Below are 22,611 nucleotides of genomic sequence, written 5' to 3'. Positions count from 1 at the left end.
GCATTTCTCCAAAGAGCAGTGAGGCACTGGGACAGCTGCACAGGGAGGTGGGATTCACCATCCCTGGGGATGCTCCAGAACCGTGGGGATGTGGCACTGAGGGTCAGTGGGCAAAGTGAGGTGGGCTGGGGACCTGAGAGGGCTTCTCCAAACTTTGTGATTCTGTGATTCTACGATGATAGTCACAATCCCAAAACCGCTTCAGAACTTCCTGCTGTCCTCTGCATTTCACATGACATTAATCAGCAGCGATAGAAATTTGAATCCCTGCCTTTAAGTTGCTGAGCTTGATCCCTCTCAGGATTTTCCTTTTCAAAATGCTTATTTAACCCAATGTTCCCCATTCCACGTGCCTGGGAGACAACAGCACAGATGTGCACAGCTTTCCCAGACCCCAGGGAAGCAAGCACAGTGCTCTGCTTGTCCTGGAGGAGCTCACAGCCTTGGGGATCTCGCCCCCTACCTCTGTCCCCTGGCCTTTCCCTGGCAGCTGGAAGCATACTGATACACCAAATAGGGATTTTAGGGACATTCCTCTGCTCAAAACCTATCGGCTCACTCCTCCAGACGGGGCTGGAGGAGATCAGCTCACGGCAGAGCCTTTGACAGGGGCTGCCCAGCTCCTTTCACAGTGATAATCCCACACCCAGGGCTGAGCCACATGTTAGGCAAATCCAAGGGATGGAGCAGAGCCTCAGTGCAGCTAACACACCAACACCTTCAGAGCAGCCATCCCTCACTCAGCCATCCCTCCCCCCCTCCTGTGTCTCCTCTGCTCCACCCCAGAGCCCCTGAGCTGGGAGAACTGTGTGCTGGGACACAAGCAGGTTCCCCGTCAGGCAGCAGCAATGCTGGCCATTTCATTTCCTGAGTATCTTTAATTTTAGTCTTGAATATATATTGCTCACTTAAAAAATAATAATAATAAAAAAAAAACAACCAACAACCCACAAAAAAACCAACAAGATAAATCGCTCACGGGCTGCCTGTGTCCATGGAAGCTGTCAGTGACAGCAGCTCTGGGTACACGTCCACATGGGCACGATGAGCCCAGGAGGTGACCCAGCTGCTGCAGACCACAGCGTCCCTCTGGCAACCCCTCCTCCCAGCCACTATTTTCCATAAAGCCCTTTTCTGTTTTGTTTCCAGCTCTTTTCACACAAACTTTACGATCCCTTCAGCCAAGCTCTGTACCAGGCTGTATTTTGCAATAACTCAGACAAATAGCATTACAATAACTCAGACTCCAGCGTGGCTATCATTAACGCTCCTGCGTTCGCTGCAAGAGCGTGATATCAGCACAAAGGGTTTTAAAGAGCCTTACAGGGGATGGAGCAGCCCTGGCTGACCCCTGACAGGGATGGAAGAAGAGAACAAAGGTTTCCAGCTCAGCTTTCTCCCCAGCCCTTTGCATTGGATTCATCACAGAATACCCAGCCTCTTGGAATTTCACCAATTCCCTTAGCTTATCCATCTGCACTCTGGACCGTTCTACTCTTTGAGGTCCCTGAGCCTCCCAGAACAACAGCCCTGATCCAGGGCAGTTATGAACCCCAACAGCCTCAAGCGTGCTCTGGATATGGCAGCACCCCCTGGACCCCAAGGGGAAAGTTGGGTCCACCAAGCTCCCAGGTAGCAAACAACGTGCACAGAAAGGGAACAGCAAAGCCTGGAAACACCCATGACTGCTGCATTGTGCATTTCATTGCAATGGCTGGAATCAAAGTGAGCACACAAGCCATGATCCCCATGGGGTTGGTTCATTTTGGAGCCTACAGTTCAGTGTTGAGGTCTCCCACCATTCTCCCTGCTGCATCCGTGCAGCACCCAGCAGGAAGCTGGCTTACCCACGTGCTGCAACAGCAGCCATAAAGAGCAGCAATTTACCAACACGTCCAAACAAGGGCGACGTGGATTGATAAAAATCAACAGTTAAACCAGAGCAGCATCTGTTACCCGTGTAGGAGCTTGGCTGAAGTGCACTTCCCAGAGATTCACTGCCTTTTCCCTCTGTGTCCGTGTGCTGAACTCCCATCACAATGCTCACAATGCTCCATCCATCTCCAGCCACGCCACCAAAACCATTCTGGGAGGAATAACGATAACACTGAAAGCGAGCATTAGCCAAACACTTGGCTCCATATTTTTCTCACCCTTTTAAGCTGTCTCACTTGAGAAGAGACAGTGAGCTTTATCCTGCATTTCTGCACCAGCGACCTCCAGATGCTCCTGCCAGCATTGCAGGCAGCGAGGGAAAAACCTGTGTGTACCCTTCATCTCCCCCCCACCTCCAAAACATCCTTCAGGATTTCTCCAGGAAACTGCTGCAGTCTCAATTACCCTTAAAGCACCACCACCATAAATCACACGAAAACAAACCGTGCTAAAGTGCTCAAACCAGGAGAGCTGAAGGGGGCCTTGTACAATGGCCAATTATTGCAGGAGAGTGAATTAATAACATAAATATAAGTGACGAGGGCCATTTTCTGAGTACACCATCCAATTCTCTAAAACACTCTGCTCCCCATCCATCATGCTGCGGGGTCCACACACCACAGCTGGCCATGGGAACACGCAGGAGCTGCTGGGACCACAACCCAGGGAAAGACAGAGGCAGGGCCGGATGTCAGGGAGCCACGTTTGTTGTCACAGCAGCACCAAAGTGGGAGCACTAAGAGCCACATCCCATGGGTTTGCTTATTATGACCAGAACAGGCAAATTCAAACGGGTCTCAGCAGCTTATGGGATCACGGAATGGTTTGGGTTGGAAGGGATCCTCAAAGGCCATCTGGTCCAACCCCTCTGCAATGAACAGGGACACCCACAGCTCCATCAGGTGCTCAGAGCCCCCTTCAGACTGACCCACTGCACTTGCAGGGAGCCCAACGCCTCTCTAAGACCTTCCAGAAAGGAACCAAGTCTCGACCTGAAGAGCATCAAAAGGCACCTCTGACAGCTCATTCCAATGGCCAAAGCTGTGCTCAGCAAGGGCCGAGCCTGAGGACCGGCTCTATTTCATACCAGCTCCCTCTGACAGAAGATGAAGCACTGCTTTCCTCAGCCAATTACTGATGCTTCTATAACAAAGCTGCACACCTGGGGCGACATTCATCAATACAGATTATTAACCAGGTGCAAAAAGGCCCAGAATTTACCCTTCACATTCCATGTAAACACCGAGTTCACTAACAGACACGGGCTTTGAAGACAGATGAGGTATTACAACCAAGTTTTAAGCACGGCTTCATAGCACTGTGCTTATCATCCCCTACTGTATGGACTACCCAGGCACATAACTGGGGCCGTTCATTAACTCTCAAGAGTAGAAACCTGCACAGGGCTTCGGTAGGTGCTGACATCCAGCTGGGGGAAATGAGAACGTTGTGAACAGGGTTGGACGGAGCCTGAACCAGAGAGCTCTGCTCTGCCATCACAGAATGTTTGAAAAGAGCTGTACAAACATCCCTGTATTGTATTGAGTCTGGCCATGCAAAAAAATCCAAAGATTAAATTATGCATTTGTCCCACGGGTGTTAAAGAAAGAAACTGAATATATTTCTCTCACAGGTGGGGTAAATTTTTAAACAAAGATTTATTTGCCTGATTATTACTTTCTTTTTCTTTTTCTTTTTTTTTTTTAAATATTAAAACTTCGGATTTCCATTCCGATTTTCTTAGCTGCTGTATACATTATTAAGAGGGGATTTTCAACCCCCACTGGTCAGCCTGCGGATAGCAGAGCAGAGCTCCTTTTATTATTCATTTCCAATTGGTTGGGGTTGGTTTTCTTTGATGTTAACCATTCTTATTTCTGCTCCGTGTGCTCACACCCAGCCTGCTCCATACGCTCACAGGGAGATACCCACATCCAGCCCTGTGGTTTCCACATTCACAGACTCATTAGGGTTGGAGAAGACCTCTCAGATCCCCAATCCCAATCCCAATCCCAACCCATCCCACCATGCCCATTGGCCACATACATCCCTCAGTGCCACGTCCCCACAGTTCTGGAACACCTCCAGACCCTACCCTGGGCAGCTTTCCCTATCCCACCCCACAGGAGGAAGAATCCATTGCAAACTACAGTAGAAATATGGACACGATAAGTTATACATGATGGCAGCCTGAATTCAGCCAATAATACTTTGCATTACTAAAATAGGAGTTTCCAATCCCACCTTATCTGAAAACTGGTTAATCTCATCAGCAAACACAACGTTGGTTCTTGATTCTCAGTCTGCGCTGGAAATAGCTGGCATCTTCCTCCCATTCCCAGCTCCCAAAGGTTGGCGATGGCCATTGCGTTGCACAGCAAGCATTGGGAGCATCCACCATTAAGTGCCAAGATTTAAACCCTGCCTGATCTGAACCCAACCAGATGAGTTGCAGGGCTGAAGGTGCCTAATTTCTGCAGAGCTAACTCCTGAATGGAGCAGATGCAGTGAAACAGAAAGAGAAAGCACCATGCACCAATGTTGGCTGCCAGGGGAGCTCAGCCCAGGCAGCAGTGTTCCTGCTGGGTTAAAGAGCTCGTTGCTTTGCTGCCCCTCTGCAGTGGGACCTGCTATGGTAGGAAGGCTTTGCTGCAGGACACAGTCAAGAGCTCCAAGGAAAGGTGGGCATCCAAGGATTTATATGTAGCACCAGCCCTTGGCCCGTGTTCCAGAGCTGCCTGTAGCACAGCTCTGCCAGCATTAACACCGCTGCCCTCAAAATGAACAGTTTATAACTCGCTCTTGTTTATCTGTGTCTCTATTGCTGCTATTAATATTTAATGTCCCTAGAGTAAAGGTTCCTTTCCAGCACAACGAGCCCTGCTGCAGCATTAATCAGCGTGGCAGCACCCGGGGCTCAGCACGGTGCTCCTTGCTCCCAAATGTGGCAGAGCATCCCATGGCTTCTTGGTGCTGCAGCCACTAAGGGCTCGGATAGCTGTGGGTAGCCCCAGCCCCCATCCTGACCCAAGCCTGAGGCAGCTGGCACATGTACCCAGGCTCCACGTCCTCATCATGAACTACTCTCTCCATGCTGACAAGAGGATGCTCATCCGAAAACCACACGTGCTCCACAGACCTTTACAAAAGCCCCACTGGCAGCTGCTCAGGGACAAAGCTGGCCTTTGCTGAGCTGCTGTTAACGAGCCTCATCTTCTGCACCCACCCAGACACCCCCATGGCTAAAAGCCCCGGGCAACAAAGGCCAGAAGCTGATGTTCGATGGCATCCAATTTACAGCAGCCAATTTGTCCTGGTCTTAAGCAACCTGGGGGTCACTGGCTTGGCCGACCGGAGCTCTGCACTTTGATTTAACCCCAAGGAAAAGGCGCTGCTGAAGAACAGAGAGGATGAGACGGACAAAGGGAACAAGAAGATGGGATTGTTACTTGACACAACCCTGCTCTTCTAGGCAGCCCCACATCCCGATGAAGGACTACAGCAAAGCCAGCCCATCGCCAAGGGACTCCCAGCTCACCTACCCCACTTGGGTGCAGATGGCGCAACCCAGCTCTCAGGAAAGCACCCACAGGTCGGACAAGCGAGCACTGCTGTGCATGATAAACTCCAGAAACCCTCACATTTACGCTGGGGATTGCCTGAGGACTGCATTATTTAATGGCTGTAACAGCACAAAAAGGGAAACAAATCCTATTTACATGGGATCGCACCCGCAGGGATGCAGAAGGTCCCCTGCAGCCCTACTGAGCTCTATAGGTTAACAACCAGGGCTGGTTGCTACAAGCAGCCTTGGTGAGGTTCTGCTTGTTCTGCTTGTCTACAGAACACAGATTTTCGACCCAGCCCTTCACGCTGTATTCAATTAAGTGAAAGACAGCCTGAAGAATTATTTCATTTCCTTAAAACACATAAAGCAAGCGCTCCCTTTTCCAATCTCAGCTGCCAAATCTTGGCCCTGAACTTCAGGAACAATTTCTCCTGTATTTACTGAAAGCTCACTTTAAATCTTCTCCTACTCCAAACGCCGCTCCTCCAAACAATTACCTTGCCTGCAACATTACTCATTTGCTACATTTTCCATAAGCATTACTCATTTGATGGCATACCGTGTTTGCTATAACAGAATGCAGGCCATCCCTTTGCTGTCCCACCCTCTTTGGTGCTTTCCTACCCACGGCCTCCCAGATTTCATCTCCTCCCGATGATAAGGAGACCACTGCACTACAGCTCAGACCCACCAGTACAGGTTGGCCAACGACTGGGCTTATCCAGAGATGCCTTTTTATCTCAGGTTTTCTCCCCTCCCTCTTACAATGCTTTGATAGGAAACTTAAGGCTAAAAATGGAGCATTCCCTTTTCCGCCACACCAGAAAGAACAAACTGGTGCTCTCTTTCTGCATACATATGTTTGATGTCAACAAGGCAGAGCAGGTCATTCTTAAAAAAGGCACTTCAAATACCAGTGCTCCCTGTCATCTCAGCTTTCCATCAGAAAATGACAGTCTCCCACTTCAAAACAAGATCTAATGAAACCCCATTTATTCCCATCTTGCTGTAATGACATTAGACAGCTCTACCAATTCCCCTTTATTGGTTGCTTAACTGCCTGAACAAACCACCCACATCCCAAGCCCTCTCCACGTGTTCCTGTGCTGGAACAGCCACCCGCAGCACCCTCCTGAACACAGCACCCCACGGCCAGTAGAGCCTCCCGATGGGTTGGACATCCTGTGAACATCTCATTTTCTTTAAGAGATCCGTGCAGCTTTCGAGCGCATCAGGTTAGGTTTAAGCACGTGCTTGGCAGCTACTGGCACAACAGATGACAGGCTCATCAGCGTGTGAATGCTCACCCATGGGAGAGCTTGGGTGGGAACGTGGGGAAGGGCATTGCTGCGAGCTGCTGCACACCTCCATGGTGGGCAGGGATGTGTGCACCCAGAGCAGAGGGCAGAACTGGATAAGTGACCCACAGCGGCCACCAGTTTGCTGCTGCCCAGGTAAAAACCTCAGCTGGATTCCACTGCACCTCTTCCCCTTCTCCCACAGCTGACACTGCACCACGAGGTGCATGTACCAACAGGTGGCATCTGTAGGGAGACACTAGGAGCAATTTAGTGGGGCTGTGAAAGCTCCTTCCTGCTTGTGGGCAGGGAACCAGCAAGGTAAATGCTCCCTTTATAGCTGGAGATGCCACGTCCTATTCTCAGCTGGGCTGGCTATCAGTAACGTCAGCTCCCACCTCCATGAGCATACTCAGCCAAAACACGCACACACAGACACCTCCTGCTCACCATAGGGTGTTTGAGCACACACAGCACTGCACAGTGGGCAAAAGCCAGCAGGAGAAATGCTCCTAATCAGCCAGTGTTTTCACACCACCAAATTAGGCTCATCAGGTTACCCGCTATGGGCGGATAATTTTTTAAGTGTTCCTTCGAGGCAGATAAAAGATAACAGAAATGGTTTCTGGAGAGCACTTCGGGCTATTTGGCTAAAAGCAGCTTTTGTCTCTTTCACACCTGAGTGCAGATGGAAAGCAGGCAGCTCCTGCATCCCAAAACCCAAGGGTGATGGGGGCCTGTGCAGACCCCAAGGGCCAGGAGGGCTTGGAGCACAGCACCCTACACACATGCTGGCCCCTGCGAGCCCAAAGTTCAGCACAGAACCCAAACACAGCTCTTAGCACGTGCACGCATCAATGCAAGAGCACTTACAAAGAAGCTGCAGTGCTCAGGGGTAAGGATGCAAGTCTGTGCCCTCAGCTCAAGCTACTTCTCTTCCAAACCACTGCACACCCCATCAGCAGAAGTCTCCTGACCCGCACAGAATTTAAGATGTTGAGAGAGTTTTAAAGCAGCAAATCAGTTTTGTCTATTCTGCTTAGGTCAGCACTGGATCTTCGCTCCATCTGCTCCCTGAACATGACATGACAAGAGAAACGTCCTTGGAGACCATCAGGAAATGGGGACAACTCTTTCCTTCTGCTCAGCAGTGCTTTTTGTGGAGAACTACAGTGAGAAGCTATTAATGGTACACCAGCATTATTTCTTCCACTGGAATGGGCCAAACCATGGGTGTGCCACGAGGCCAACCCTACAGGCACAGCTGTCTTCTTTCTACAACGTGAGAGGCCAAGCAAGAAGCAAAGAACATCATTCTGCTGCTTCCCCAGGCCAGCAAGCTGAGCCCTGCTATCCAACCCATCCCTGGCTTGGATAGGACTCACAGCAATACCTAATGGTCAAAGTTCAGAGCAGCAAAAACACAAAAATTGGAAATCATAAAAATCAACAGAGGGGAGAGAAAGAAGACCAGCACAGCAGCACACACTGCCAGCCCAAGGCAACAAAGGTTTGGAAGGCACTGGGCTTCAATACGTGCCCATGTCAGCTCCCAGTTCCCCATGCACCCAACCCTTTGACTGCACTCTCCTCCCAAACAGACAATGAAAAAAGGTAGCTTCCTTTACAATGCTAATTACCTCTGTTTGCCTTTAATAAGACAGACTGGTATCTATTAGAGGACAAAACCATTAGAGGCAATTTGTTTACTGACAATCACTGACAAGCCTGTGTCAAAAGGTGTTCCCTACAGGATCTCAGGAGGGGTTTGGAGGCACAACAACTGATGGAGCTCCCTGGCCCCCATTGCCTCCAGCAGCCTTAGGCTGGTGTGCTCCCAAAGCCATCTCAGCCTTCCCAGGGCTGTCTTGACTCCCAGCACCCACACACAGGAACAAGGCTCTCAGCTCCTCGGAGCTGGGCAGACCCCAATTAAAGGCCCCCCGAGATGCTTCATCTCTGTAGGATGCTCAGCACTCAACCAGCCACGAAAGCAGCACTTCCCCTGCTGCATGCCTGAAACATTCTGAGCTACTTCAAAAGGATTTGGGTAAGGACCTCCGCTGCTCCTTTTCTGTTCTCAGAGCTCCTGCACACACCGCTGCACAGCAATAGTGCCACGCTCCCAGCTCCCAGGGTTAATTGGCCCTTTGCATCTCTGGGGCTGCTTCCTCCTTTAATAGCCAATTAGGCCTTATTAGCGACGTTGCCATTTCCACCCAAGGCTCCCAGCGGCAGTCTGGAAGCTACAAATTCCTCTCAGTAACTCTTCTCACAAGGCTGCGTGGCCTTTTGCATTACAAGCTGACCATTGTGCTCAGCACACTGTTGCTGCTCAGGGTGAGCTGACATGGGAAATACATGCAAGCAGCCCTACGGATGGCCCAGGGATGGTCTGAGCCATCAGAAGGGACCAACGTGCTCCACGCATCTTCCAATCTTCAGCACAACCACACATGGATACACCAGGAGCACAGTCTGCTCCCAGCACATGTTGACACACTGCAGCACAGATCGATAGAAAGGGAGCTAGATAATGGCAATTGATTTTACACGTGTAATAAAGTTGTGGAGTCCCTGACTCATGCATTAGTAAGCGCTCATTTTATTGACCTGAAGGGCCAGGGGACCAAGATGTTGCATTGTTTCCTTCTGAAAAGCAAACAGCATTTGCTAATGAGAAACGGGCCGGGTCCCCCCTCATCACTCTGCTTCATCATTCCCATTTCTGCTCTCCTCACACCTACAGCTCAGCAGAGCAGCTCCCAGCACTTCTCCGGGAGATGGACCTACCCAAAATTGGCTGCCTCCTCTCTACCACCTTCCCCCCCCCCCTCTGAACACACACAGCCCATTTCAGAGTGGCCCTTCTGGTCCGAATTCAGCCCAGCATTCTTCTGCAAAGCACAAAACCCTCCAGCACTCACACTGGGCCCCAAAAGCTCACCCAAGCCACTGCACAGTGATGAGTTACAACGATGGAGTCTTCTCCCTTATGCAAAGCATCATGGCAGCAAAGGGATGACGAATCTGCACTGAGAAAGACAACATTAGCCAGCAGGCAGGCCATGAGAGCCTGCTGAGCTCAACGTGCACAAAGAGGATGACTCCATCCAGTGCACAAGCCACCTGCAAACACGTGGCAGAGCTGCATCGTACCTGGGGCAGGAGCTGATGAAGCCCCTGTGATTGAAAAACACAAAGGAAGTCCTTCTGACAGCAAACCTGGGCATCTCAGCCAACATTCCAAGGCAGTGCCACCAGAAGGCTCCTGATTTGAAAAACAAGGCTGAAGAGAGACTGAATTGCAAAAGGACATGCAATAAGGAATGATTCAAAGGCTTATCACAGGAAAGATTGGGCCAGGACATAACTCCTCCTAATGGAGTCTCGCTCAGGTTGTTCTCACAGCGCTGTGTGTATGCACAGGAAGATAAAGCCAGGCACCCACAACTATAAACCAGGTGTTTAAATTAGTAGGGATCCAAGGAAGGCGAATAAAATGCTGGAAAGAATTATGTATCAACATCTACATAGAGGCTGAAGGAGCATAACAGCATTCCTAGAAAAGTGGCAACTAAATGCAACGCAGGGAGAGATGGGGAGAGCAAGATAGCTGCACTGTAAAGCGCAAAAGAAAATCACTTAGAGATGAAGAAGATATTTAAGGATGGCATTAAAAGCAAGAAATGAACGTGGAACTGCAGAAACAGAAGAATGTTTTTTTTCACATAAACACACACACAAAAAAACCCCAAGCACCACCTAAAATTCAGTTTAAAGCAATTCTACTTCCACAACACCTGGGAATAATTTCCTGGGAGTGCAGCCATGCATCCATTGCACCCAATGACTCCTGCCCATCCCTTTGCTCCAGCACTGCAGACTCAGCTTGCTGTGGACCTCATCCCCTCCCAGCCATGATGGACAGTACTTAGGAGCACCGGTCCAGGACTTGGAAGATGCAGGTGTTAATTTGAGAGCTTGCCACAGGCGATTTCTTTCATCTTCTCTGTGCCTCCGCTTCACATCCAGGCCGTGAGAACAAATGTTACCGTCAAACCCAAAGTCCATCCAATAACTCCTGCTAATAGCTTCCCAGCCTTCAGCTACTCTCAGGTTAGGGAACTTCTGAAACTGGTGCTGGTTAGATACTTAATAACTCCTTAAGTGGTTTTCTCTTCTCTGTGCTTGTCCAGTGCCTTCAAACACAACAAATTTTGCACACAGAACATCTTTTGAGCTCAGCATGTCAACCCCCTGGCGAATGAAACCATCATAGAAGCACGTGGTCTGGAAAAGACTCTTGGGATCATCAAGTCCAATCGTGAGGCAACACTCCAAGCCCAACCATGATATGACACTGCAAGACCAACCATTACATTACCAAATCCACCACTGAACCATGTCACTCAGCATCCCATCCACGTGCCTTGTAAATGCCTGCAGGGATGGGGAATCCAGCATTCTGCAAGGACAGATGCTCACCACGACCTGGGGTTGGCTCAGGCCTTTTTAGGACACAGATTGCCTTCTCCCCAGAGCTGAGCCCCTGCCTGAAAGCTGCAACCCCATCCCAAGCAGACAAATTGCTTTATGCTCTCATGCTCAACTCTCTGTTGGCTTATCTGTGCGGAAACATCATTTGTTTGCTGCTATCAAAATGCTGCCACTCACCTGTGGGATTAACAATGTGACAACATCATTAGAAACCTGATAGAGTTTGGAAACCTTCAGAGTTTGCAGAAAATTCATTTCTCAGCCCAACAAACACGGCCTTCCTTCAAGCACAACAGCACTGCTTCTGCTGCATGGACCCCAGCAGAGCAGCCAGGAATGGCAGATCCCCTCTGGGACCAACCAAAGGGCACATGATGCCCAAAGCCCATCAGCCACATGGCTCCCATCAACCAACAGCACAGCACACGAAGCAAACCCACAGACAAGCAGGGCTCAGACTGCCTCTCCCACCTCTTCCCTTAATAAGAGGGAATGATCCCACACCCCGTTTCTCCCCCAGCACATTTCAACAGGAGACAAAACCCCGCTCTCATCCCTCCTGCCATCACCGCACCCGCGCGATGCTGGCACTGAGTCACCGCACGGATGGGGAGCGGGGACAGGAGCGACCTCACCTGCACCAACACAGCACTGCCCTGCACCGGGGTGACACAACCAAACAGCTCTTCCCAACACAGCCACACTCGTGTTTGCATTTCCATTTCAATCCATTCTTATGGTGGAAATGAACTTCGGTAATACGGCGGTGCTGAGGAGCGCGCTGCCTCGCTCCCCATGTGCACACGTATATATTTTTAGCCTTGATCCCCACGCTAGAGAAAAGTCACCCTTTTAGAAGAGCCGTTTTATTGCCAAGCGATATTAGCACAATGAAGAAAATCGCTCCTAATTTTTATAAATTATCTCATCATCTGCAACTAATTAGCAGCTGCTGAAAACTGGGAAATCGCTTTTCGCTCCGCACAGACCCGCTTGGAGCGATGCAAAAACCATCCATCCCTGATGGTCAGGACTTTGTGTGCAGAATGCAGCCGGACCTGGAGCTCATCCTGCTGCCATCCCACCAGGTCGGAGCATCGTTGCCTCAAGACACGGCCGTGATGCAGCTCAGCTGCAAACTTTATTAGAATCCAATCTAATCAAGGCACTGCAGCTCTCTGTTCTCCTTACCCTTGCTCCTAGCGCTGGTGCCTCTGTCTGTGCTGCTGTAAATGTGTCTATAAAAGTAAAATGAGCAAGCAGCCAGTGGCTAAATGGCACTTAATCAGAAGAAAATGTATACCCTGGTGGGTAGTAAACTGCTATTAAGTTGGGGGGGGGCAGATAGAAGAAAATAATAAGCTATAAATGGACAACCGAATAAATCTCCTGCCATACCAAGTGGGAGCACAGCTGGTTAGGTGCCACCTCCAGTGAGTAGTGAGCAAAATATTTACTGGCTGCCGAGCACCTGGCAGCAGGAGGGGAAGCGACGGGAGCCTCAGAGCAGCACTGCTTCCACTGCACACCATCAGCTGCCTATGGCACCCTCAAAGCTTCTGACCGTGCACAGGGCCTTAGGGAGCAGTGCCAAGCTGTGATGGAGCCCAGAGCTGCAGTTGGTGCTCTCTGCTGTGAGGATGCAGCCCTAAGTTCGAAAACCCATCTCCAGCAGCCCTAGCCAGAGCCTTAGAGGGGCAACCAGGCAGCAAAGCAGACAGCTGAGCTACAACCACAGCAAAGCTATACACACCAAAGGACTTGCAGACCTCCAGCCCTTGAGAGAGCCTTAATTTAATATAGAGAAAATGCGATTTGGGACCTGTGAGACCCTGAGGAAAGAGCTCCTCAGGGAGGGGCACCACGGTGAAGGGGATTATCGCCAAAGCCACGAGAATGGAAACATCCCAGCCTGTAAGAGAGGCGCTGCCTTCTGCAGGATGCGGAGCTTCCTCCAGCTTTCATGGGAACACAGCACAAAGTGGGATCAGAGGGACTCTGAGGAATGAAATGGGGAAAGGAGAACACGGTTCAGCAGTTCTGTGCTCACAGTCCCATCCAGGGCTCCCACAAAGGGCAGAACCCAGCCCCACCAAATTAAAAGACAGCGTGACAGATAAAATAATCCTCCTTCACTAATCACCTAGGCTGGCTGTCCCAACGAAGCTCTTGCGCAGCTGAATTGCACCAAGTAAGTAAATAATTACTTGCTATTTCCACCGTAGCTCAGAGAGCACATTAGCTGGCTGAGGCTGAAATCCAAACCAGGCGTGTGTTGTGGCCAGGCTCATAGGGAAAAGGCACAAAGGCAGCAAAGAGCTCAGCCCTATGCCCTCTCACAGCAGCCGGCCCCCGCTGCTCTCCAATACAATCTCTTTGTCACAGCAAGGAACCTCCTGGTCTCAGTGCTCACACCTCCATTTCCTGGCTAGAAAAACACATAAAAGCAATGCTATTTTATTATTTTTTTCTTTACACTTCCAAACTCTCAGCTGTTAAAGCATTCGCCTTCAGATTTATCACCTAGGGAAAGATTTTCTGTACGGGGAAAGACCAGCTCCTGTATTTCTTCTGAAAGTAGCTGTATGTTACAGCCAATCCAAAGGGCCCAGAACCCATGGCTGGAGACTGCTGCTAGAATCAGAAGGAAAAAAATAAAAAAAGAAAGAAACGAGAGGTGCAAGAAAAAGTAATGCCTGCACTTCATTGCACCCCATTTTAAATTGATGCATCAGAAATTCTGCACTGACCTGAGCAAGCAGAGCAAGTGCAGATGACCCTCTGGGACCATGCACTGCCATACAGAGTGCTCTGCTCTCCCTTCCAGCTGCAAAATAATAATAATAATAATAATAATAATAATAATAATAATAATAATAATAATAATAACAACAATAAAATAAAGCAGGCAGACAGCAACCTGTTGCACCATCCCTGCAGGTGCCGGCTGCAGCCTGGGCACACAGAGCCAGTTCTGCCTTTTCAAGCATGAATAATGTTTCCAGATGAGGGGGGAGGGGGGAAGGAGAGAGCAAAGAGTAGAGCCAGGACATTTAAAATCAGAGCTATATTCAGCAAATGGCTGCTATTCCAACAGGCTCCGGGTGTTCGTCACTCAGATGCTCTTTCTGGCAATTCTTCTGGAGTTTTGTTTTGCTTTATTTCCTATTTGCTCTCAGTTTTTTACCTTCTCATGTTAGAAAGCATCCCTGCTCCACGCTCCTTCCAGCAGCAGCAGAGGAAACTCATCGACCGAGTGCTTCTCTGAGCCACCCCACCTTATGGATGTGAAGCGATCCCCAGGTGCTGGGTCTGCATCCCACACCTGCATTTGGTGGCACCAACCTCTACTCAAAGCCACCACCTGAAGCTGCCCCTCACATCCCTGCAATGCTGTCCGCACTCCCAGCAGCCCCCATGCCTTGCACCTTTCCACCAAAACCCAAAGGTTTGGGGCCATGGGGGTGGAGAAGAGAATGCAGTAGGATGGTGGGCAGCTTCACATTCCATCACCCCACAGAGCCTGGGTGCTACAGCTCCTGCTGCTCTGCTATGGCCGAGGTGGCCAAGGGGCTGCTACCTGCTCAGCACTGCCTGCTCCTCCACAGCTATTACAGACTATCAAGTAAATGAGACATGTTATAGGAGAGAAAAAGATAGTGAAGAGCCTGTATTTACACAGGAGCCTGTAATGAGTCTGTTGCTGTGTCAGTTCTGCATGCCTGACAAGGCAGACGAGATGAACTTTGGGTCTCCTGCCTTCATTTCATTTCCTTTTCATAAAGCCAAGCACAGCGGCCACAGATGAATTTTTCTCTCTCCTTTTCTACCCTGAGATGCCCTGATATCACCCAAGTGCACAGGCTGCTTCTGTGCCAACCCAGAGCCACCCCACCCAGCACAGACACCTTCTTCCCCCTCGTGTTCTCTGGGCAGATTCCTTCCACACATCCCTGATGACACACAGCTGGTCCCTTCCATTCATTTTGCTCCCACTATCAACAACTCCTCCAGCAGTGTCTGCAGGGCTGTTGGGACTGAAACCACACAGAAATAGCAAACAGTAACCTAGAGACAGGGAGGGGAGGGAGTTCAAAGTGTTTTCCTGCTGAAAGACAACCCAAGCCTCCTGCAAATAAAACTCTGGAGCTCATCAAGCAACTCTGACCGCTGAGGGTACTTAATAAAGATTACTTTTCTACAGCTCCACTTGCCTGAGGCATCATTTGTTTCTAATGAGATGCTCCATGGGATTTAAACGCATGAGAGCAGAGCAAGCATCAAACCACAGCCATTACTATGATAACAAGCTTTCTGCTCCAAAACTCAATTGCTCAACGCCATATCCCGCCCTGGCAATGCTCCTCAGCCATGCCAAGCTGGGCAAACACAGTGCTTGCAGCTACCCCATAAGCATTGCCCCAGATGCTCCGTTGGGAGCTGCGGTGCTTGGGGCACTGCTTGCTGGTCCCCAAAACCCAGCACCAGCTCCTGCCATGGACCTGCACAGCTGGGGTGGCCCTTCCATGGGACAGCAAAGACTTTGCACAAGCGCTGCAATACCTTGGTGCCAATGCAACCATTCTTGTGGGATGGCTGATATATTTTGGAGTACGTCAGGAAAAATAAAGCGCTTCTTTCCAGGGCTGTACCAGGGCCCCAATGCAACAAGCGTGCCAAAATATTCCATGTGCCACCAAAATGGGTAGAAACACAGCAGACAATAAATGCTAGAGGGTTGCAACTGCCAAACTGTGCAAGGGATGTGGAACAAAAGGTTCTGAGATGCAGAAGCCAAACAACACAGTGGACTTTTGCCGACAGTCGGATGGGAAGAAGTGCAGAGCAGCTGGGCATGGCCTGAAAACAGCCTTGCAGCAAAAAGGGTAGGGTTATCCTGCCACAGTGCAATGAAATGCTTGTGAACCAGCCCTGGTGCAAAGCAAACGCTATCTGTTGAACACCAGGGAGGGCACACACCTTTTCCTGAGCACAAATCCTGTACAATACTTGCGTCTGCAAAGCAGCGAGATGGGGCAGCTTCTGAGTAACAGGCTGGTGGGTTTGTCTTGCCCAAGAACACAAATTGGGGCTGGGAAGGAGATCCTCAGACAAACCCAAACTGCCACTACACGGTGACTTTTCAGTCTCTGTTATCCCTTGGGGTTGGCAGGAACATCACAGAAGACTTAAGCTCATGTGGGATGAGCCTAGGGCGAGATTGCAGGCATTCATCCTGACTGCACCTCTATGATATGAAAGCAGGAATAAATCCCAGAGGACACAGCACATGCCAATCAGCCCCAGCATCTGCCATGTGCTGCAGCAATCCCCCAGCAAGGACAAATGTGCAAATAGAGCCCCTTCCCTCCATCCCTGCTCTAGCTTCCTCCCTGAACGCAAGTGCAGCAGCACAGGATGCACGAGCTCCCAGCATTAACAGACAGCAGGCGTTCCAATACTTTTCCCCTTGTCCATCAGCCCTCTGCACCTCTCATCCTGACCCTCCCTGTCTGCCCTGCTGCATGCTGCAAGCTTTCATGCCCGGGTTCCAGCTCCAGCATCACACAGCAGAGTCCTACAGCACTGAGAGCTGATGGCTCGGGCTGAGATCAGGTCCTTCCCTCCATGGACAATTCAGGAGCATCTGGAGCAGTTATGCTTTCATGGCTATTGCTGAAGAGAGATGAGTCAGAAACACATGTGAGGTGACAGGTGACATCTGCATCGAGGCCAGCTGCAGTTAGCTGGGAGCACCTGGCTGTTCTTTTGCAGTAGACCTGCTCTTGCAGAAGGAGATCATCAGGGCCCATTAATAATTACTAGATTCTCTTCATAATGAAATCGCAGCCCTCAAGGTTTGCAGCACTCTCTCTTCCCCTCCTCCTGACAACACAGAGGTCCTTTCCCAATGCTCCTACATATTGCTCAAGAGGAGATCTGACTCCATCCATGCCAGGAAGCAGAATGCACCGCATGGCCCTGTGCTGGAACAGCCATCCAGGGACACGCAGCACCCAGAGGAGATACTGCCTTAACCATCCTTCTATTCCATCAGGAAAAAAAGTACCCAAGAAGCTTGAAGAAAGGCCACAGCATGTACCAAGCAGTAAACAAGATCCTCACGGAAGTACAAAGCACTCATGGGCAAACTTTGCTCTCATGGATGCACTCTGGAGGACGGAGGCACAGATGATCCCTTCCCTTCACCCTGTGCACATAGGCTGAGCTTCTCCTCCAGCTGATAAAAACTCAGTTTATTAAATAAGGCAGGACTCCAACAAGGGTAAATCCACAGATAATTTCACTCATTTAAACCTTATTTCATCTCTACCAAGTAGACTTATTTCCATTTAACTATCTTAATTCTTTTAGCACTATCCAGCTCCCAAATTGGTTTCCACAGCAGAATTGACATTCAGCCATCATTTTCACATCAAGTCCCATTTAGTTTCTCCAAACCCCTGCAGCGTCTGGAGGTACACAGGGAATTCATTAGCAGTGTCTTTGGGAAAACTCACCTGCCCTCCTGCAGCCTCGGTGCCACCTATGAGCTGATCCACGAGCATCTGCCTCTCTGCTTTGTGGAGATGAGTGCTCCTGGGCAACAGGCTAGGATGCTGAAGGCATAGGAAGGGATCTGCCTTCTGTTTCTGCCATTCTGCTGACCATGGTCTGATTTTTGGGAGCTCCTGTGCAGAGCCAGGAGTTGGACCTGGCGGTCCTTATGGGTCCCTTCCCATTCTATGGTTGTACAGTCTGGCCCTGTGCACATCTCCTCCCCATACAGGGCACCCAACAAAGGGCTCTGGGGAAGAGGTGCTGCCCCTGGACCTTCCCAACAAAGAGGAGAATCCAGGCTGGGGGCACCCACTTTTCCTGCTGCTACTATTTCATGCATGGGTCATTTCCTATTTACTCTCTTTTGTCCCCCTCATGCACAATGCAGCCAGCAAGCACAGTCTGCAGCTCTATGGGCATCATCCAGAAAGCCAAACCCACTTGGAGCATAGGAAATCCATCCTTCCTTGACTGCCTGCAGGCAGAGCCTGGGGCAGGGCATGCAGGGGGCTGCAGTGTGTGCTGATCACAGGGCTCCCGCTGCACCGGGGCTTTCTGCACAAGTCTGGCTTGGGCTCAGGGCTGGAATTTATTCTGGCAGCTGTTTGGGCAGGAAACCAAGCATCTTTCATTCATGTAATTGACTTTTTATTCACACACACACACACACACACACACACACACACATATATATATATATATGAAAAAATAATGAAAGGAATGACAGAGCAGCTCTTGCTAGGACTGCTTTGACTCCATGAAAGCAAAATATCACCGTTCTGAACACCTGACTGGCTGAACCCAAGTGCTGCCCAGGGTGTGAGGTGTAAAGCAGAGGGAATGGCTCCCACCTCTGACCCTGGGTGTGGGGATACCTTTCCATTCACACACTGCTGTCCCTCCTCTGATGGCACAGCAGTAACACAGAGCAGCACCAACCCTCTCCCCAGTTCCTCTCCTTACCCCCACTGTCCTGCTTTGTGCTGGATGAGCAGTGTAACTTCCCACTGGGATCTGTCACCATATCACACACATGTGGCTACATAATGAAGCAAAGCACAACGTGCACTGACTCCCAGTTAAAGGATGGATAAGGCAAAATAGCTCTGCACAGAGGGCTGGGAGATGCTCTGTGTCACCAAATCCACGTCCCAAAGCAATGATCTGAGATATCAATCTGCTAATAATTTCTTATTCCTATTATCATGGCACATCTGCAAGAGGGATTTGTTAAAAAAAATAATAATAAGGACTTGTGCACATAACTCAGAAAACATGAATTAAATATCAGTTCACCAGATGATGCAAGGAGACACCAACAATGCTCTGCTACACAGGGCCATGCAGGGCAGCAGGAAGCCAAGGGAGGGCTGTTTGCTGGAGGTCTGGTTCCAGGCTGCCTCTTCCCACCCACTCCAGTACCCACAGCTGCATGGCAATGCCTTCCCATGCCCTAGGGGATCCCAAGAACATTTCCTTGACATCGCAGTTCCAGGAGCTCAGCAGGTGTATGAGATTCACAGCCCTTTCAGTACTCCACATTTTGGAAACCCTGCCTAGAAGCAAGGATGAGCGCCTCAGGCTGGTTCTTCTGCTCACACCCCACTGTCATTTTGGGTTCTTGGAGCCTGCTTCTCCCGCACAACGCGCGCTAGGAGGGCTGCTCCAGGATGGGAGCAGAAGGGAATGCAGAGTTCAAGCCTGAAAATAAGATTTGAAGCACCGTATTTCCCGTGCAATCAAGAAAAGAAAGAAAACAGCAATTTTTCCAAGCACAGAGCAGGTTACAAACTGGTCCTGTGCATGCCATGCAAAGAAGGTCACCCCATGGGCCACACTCTGGCACTCCGGTGCCCATTTTGCACCGACAGTACCTCTAAAGCTCCCTATAATGCAACACACATACTGACCCCAGTGCATTCCATTACCAGATGGCTTTCAGGGTTATTTTAAACGTCAGCTTGCACCTCCTTTGAATATTCCAACATTCTGCTTTCCTTCAATACGCAGTGCCGACTGACTGGGGAATGGTTTCAGGGCTGTCAGTCATATTTTTCTTTCCTTTTATTTTGTTTTCTTTTTTTCCTGATTTTTTTTTTAAATTTTTTAAAATAAAACTGCATCTTGGAAACAAAACAGAAACAAAACCCCAACCCCTTCCTCAGCTCTTTACCCATCTGCTTCTGACTCTGTTTTCAGAGGAGCTGCTTTAGACCCATTGCTGTGGGAACTGGCTGAGCCCTGAGCCCCTTGAGTCCTTCACACCCAGCTCAGGGCTGTGGGTGTCCCACCCCCAAGATAGGGGCAGTTGGGGACATGAGCTCAGGCTCTCTGCCCGCCCACATGTAACACAGTAGCTGTGACCTCTGGTGCTTGTTAGAAGGGTTGAGGATGTTCCTTCCCACTCCCACAGCAACATTACTCCTGAAATCTCAACCCCTGCATTCCCTTTTCAGCATCCTAATGCCAGTTGCACTTCCTTACCCTATCCAGGTGAAGAAACCCAGTATTTCTATTCTGGACTCCCTGGGATGGAGCCCAGCCCCGTAGAGCAGTGCTGCAGCTTGGGGCATGCGAAACTAAGGATGCTCCCATGAACCAGCACCTGCTGCTCACACCCTGCATCTGTGCTAAGCACCGAGGCGTGCAGTTGTGTGCTGACGTTGGGCAGCACAAATTGGCAATCTGAACTGTGCTGGAGAATAATTGATATTAAGGATGCGACTTAAGACCCACTGGAGCATTAAGAATTCCTTTAGCCAGTTGTGGAAACCAGCACAGAAGGCAAAAGCAGCCATGGCAGGCAGATTCCCATCTGGCAGGCAGATCCCCCTCTCCTGTCCCAGCTCTTGAAAACTCCTCCTCATTCCCCTGCAGTGCAGGAGGGCAGCCACGCCAGCTCCTCACCATCTGCAGCCCTAATGCCATGAAGGAGTTTTCACCTTCAATATCCCAGCCATCCTCGTTCTTCAATATCCTCATAACATCCTGTCCATCCCCATCCTTCAATACCCTCATAACAATCCATCCATCCCCATCCTTCGAATCATAACATCCCATCCATCCCCATCCTTCAATATCCATCCGTCCTCATCCTTTGATTCCCTCATAATGCACTTCTCATCCTCACCCTAGGTCCAGGAGGAGGAGGACCTTCCACCAACATGAGATGTAACCTCAATGCTCCCCAAGCGCCATGAAGGGGATGCCTAACAGCCCAGCTGCATTTCTGAGCCATTCTGAGCTCTGCAAGCAAAGGGGAGAAGTAATTTTACTTCATGCATCACCTGTGAAAGCTGCAAATGCAGACAGGAAGAGATTAGCTTATCTGCAACAAATAGTTAAAAGAACAGCTGATAGCTCCAGAGAACTGCCAGGAGAGGCAGATCCTTCCCAACAGCAAGTTTCATTATGAGGTTTCTGGATGCATTTCTTTTCCCTAATCCACGCAGGCAGAAGCAGAGATGACAGTGCCTCTTCCTAAGCACTTTTTAATAAAGCCCAGAGGAGAAGCAATGCCTGGGACTCAGTTACAAATGGAGCAGCTTTGAGTTATTAATGTTCTTGTGGGACGCTCAGTTCAGGCTCAAACACTCCTCTCTCATCAACGTGGGGACAAATACATTTGCAACCAAAATCACTTCTTTCTCTGCAAAGAGCTCAGGGGGCTGACATGAGGCGGAGGGAGCTCCATCTCTCAGCGCCTCCTCCAGGAGCAGCACTCACTTCCCATTTACACAGAAAGAAGTTCCCATCAGGAAACATTAGCTCCGTCGGCATCAAGGCAAATGTGTTCACTCGCCAAAAAAAGTAAAAAAGAACCAAACACAAAAAAACAAGACATTTCATTTGCAACACGACAAGAACACAAGCACAAGGCTGCAGCTCCGGCCCCACAGCGGGAACCCAAGGATGGCACTCACCGATGCGCAGGGCGTGTGGGCTGGCAGCCGTCCTCATCAGCCACAGCAGAAGGAGCACCAGAGGCGCCCATACACGGGGCATCTTCCATAAATCCTCATGGAGCCCAACGGTGGTTTGGGCATGACATCACTCTGTGGGGAGAGCACAGCACCGTGAGCACCGCGCAGCGACCATGGGGAGTTGGAGCCGCGACGAGGATCCATTGAACAGAGGGGAGGAGGGAGCAATTGACAGACCATGAATTGTTTGGGAATTGGAGTCAAACTGGGCCACCAGCTTCTAGCAAAACATGGGAGAGAAACCCAAGGAAAAGTCCAAATATTTCATCTTGGCAATGGCAGCAGTTCCACAAAAACAAATGGAAATCAATATTGAGCCACATCTTATTTCATTCCTTGTATATATATATTTTTTTTCCCCTTTAAAATTTAAAACAACCTGCAACTTCCTGGGTTTGGGATAGGACCAAACACTCATAGCAAAACACAAATGAAGGGATGGCATTCAGAGACTGACCAGGACAGGAGCTCCTCTTAGTGCTTCAGCCCCATCTCCTTCCCAACAAGACGAGACCCTGAGGGTCCATTCTCCCCTCCTCCTGCCAGGCAGTCCCATGCCCAGCACAGAGCTCTGACGTTCAAAATCCCAACACAGACGGAACGCAGAGGGGCTCATGAAGAACCCACAAAGCCCTCCCAGGTGCAGGTAACGGCACACTGTTCCACACAGATCCCCGCCGCGCAGTTCAACACGTCGTTAACAAACACCATTTCCACTAGTTAGATCAAGATTTTGCATTATGAAAGAAATTCTTGTCCCTCGTCT

At 49.9% G+C, this 22,611-nt stretch overlaps 1 protein-coding gene across 1 annotated transcript in view; it reads right to left on the bottom strand.

Moving 5' to 3' along the window:
- Nucleotides 1-21,867, bottom strand: part of GRIK4 (glutamate ionotropic receptor kainate type subunit 4) — a gene marked incomplete at both ends in the record, with an annotated part of 88,537 nt that extends 66,670 nt beyond the window's left edge. Inside the window, one exon of the mRNA XM_079545796.1 lies at nucleotides 21,786-21,867. Coding sequence (XP_079401922.1) covers nucleotides 21,786-21,867 — 82 coding nt within the window. The remainder of the gene's footprint in view (nucleotides 1-21,785) is intronic.
- Nucleotides 21,868-22,611: the final 744 nt, after the last annotated feature.

Source organism: Tetrao urogallus (assembly GCF_951394365.1).
Source record: "Tetrao urogallus genome assembly, chromosome: 22".
Classification (NCBI taxonomy): Eukaryota; Metazoa; Chordata; class Aves; order Galliformes; family Phasianidae; genus Tetrao; species Tetrao urogallus.
This window is presented reverse-complemented; position numbering and strand designations above follow the sequence as displayed.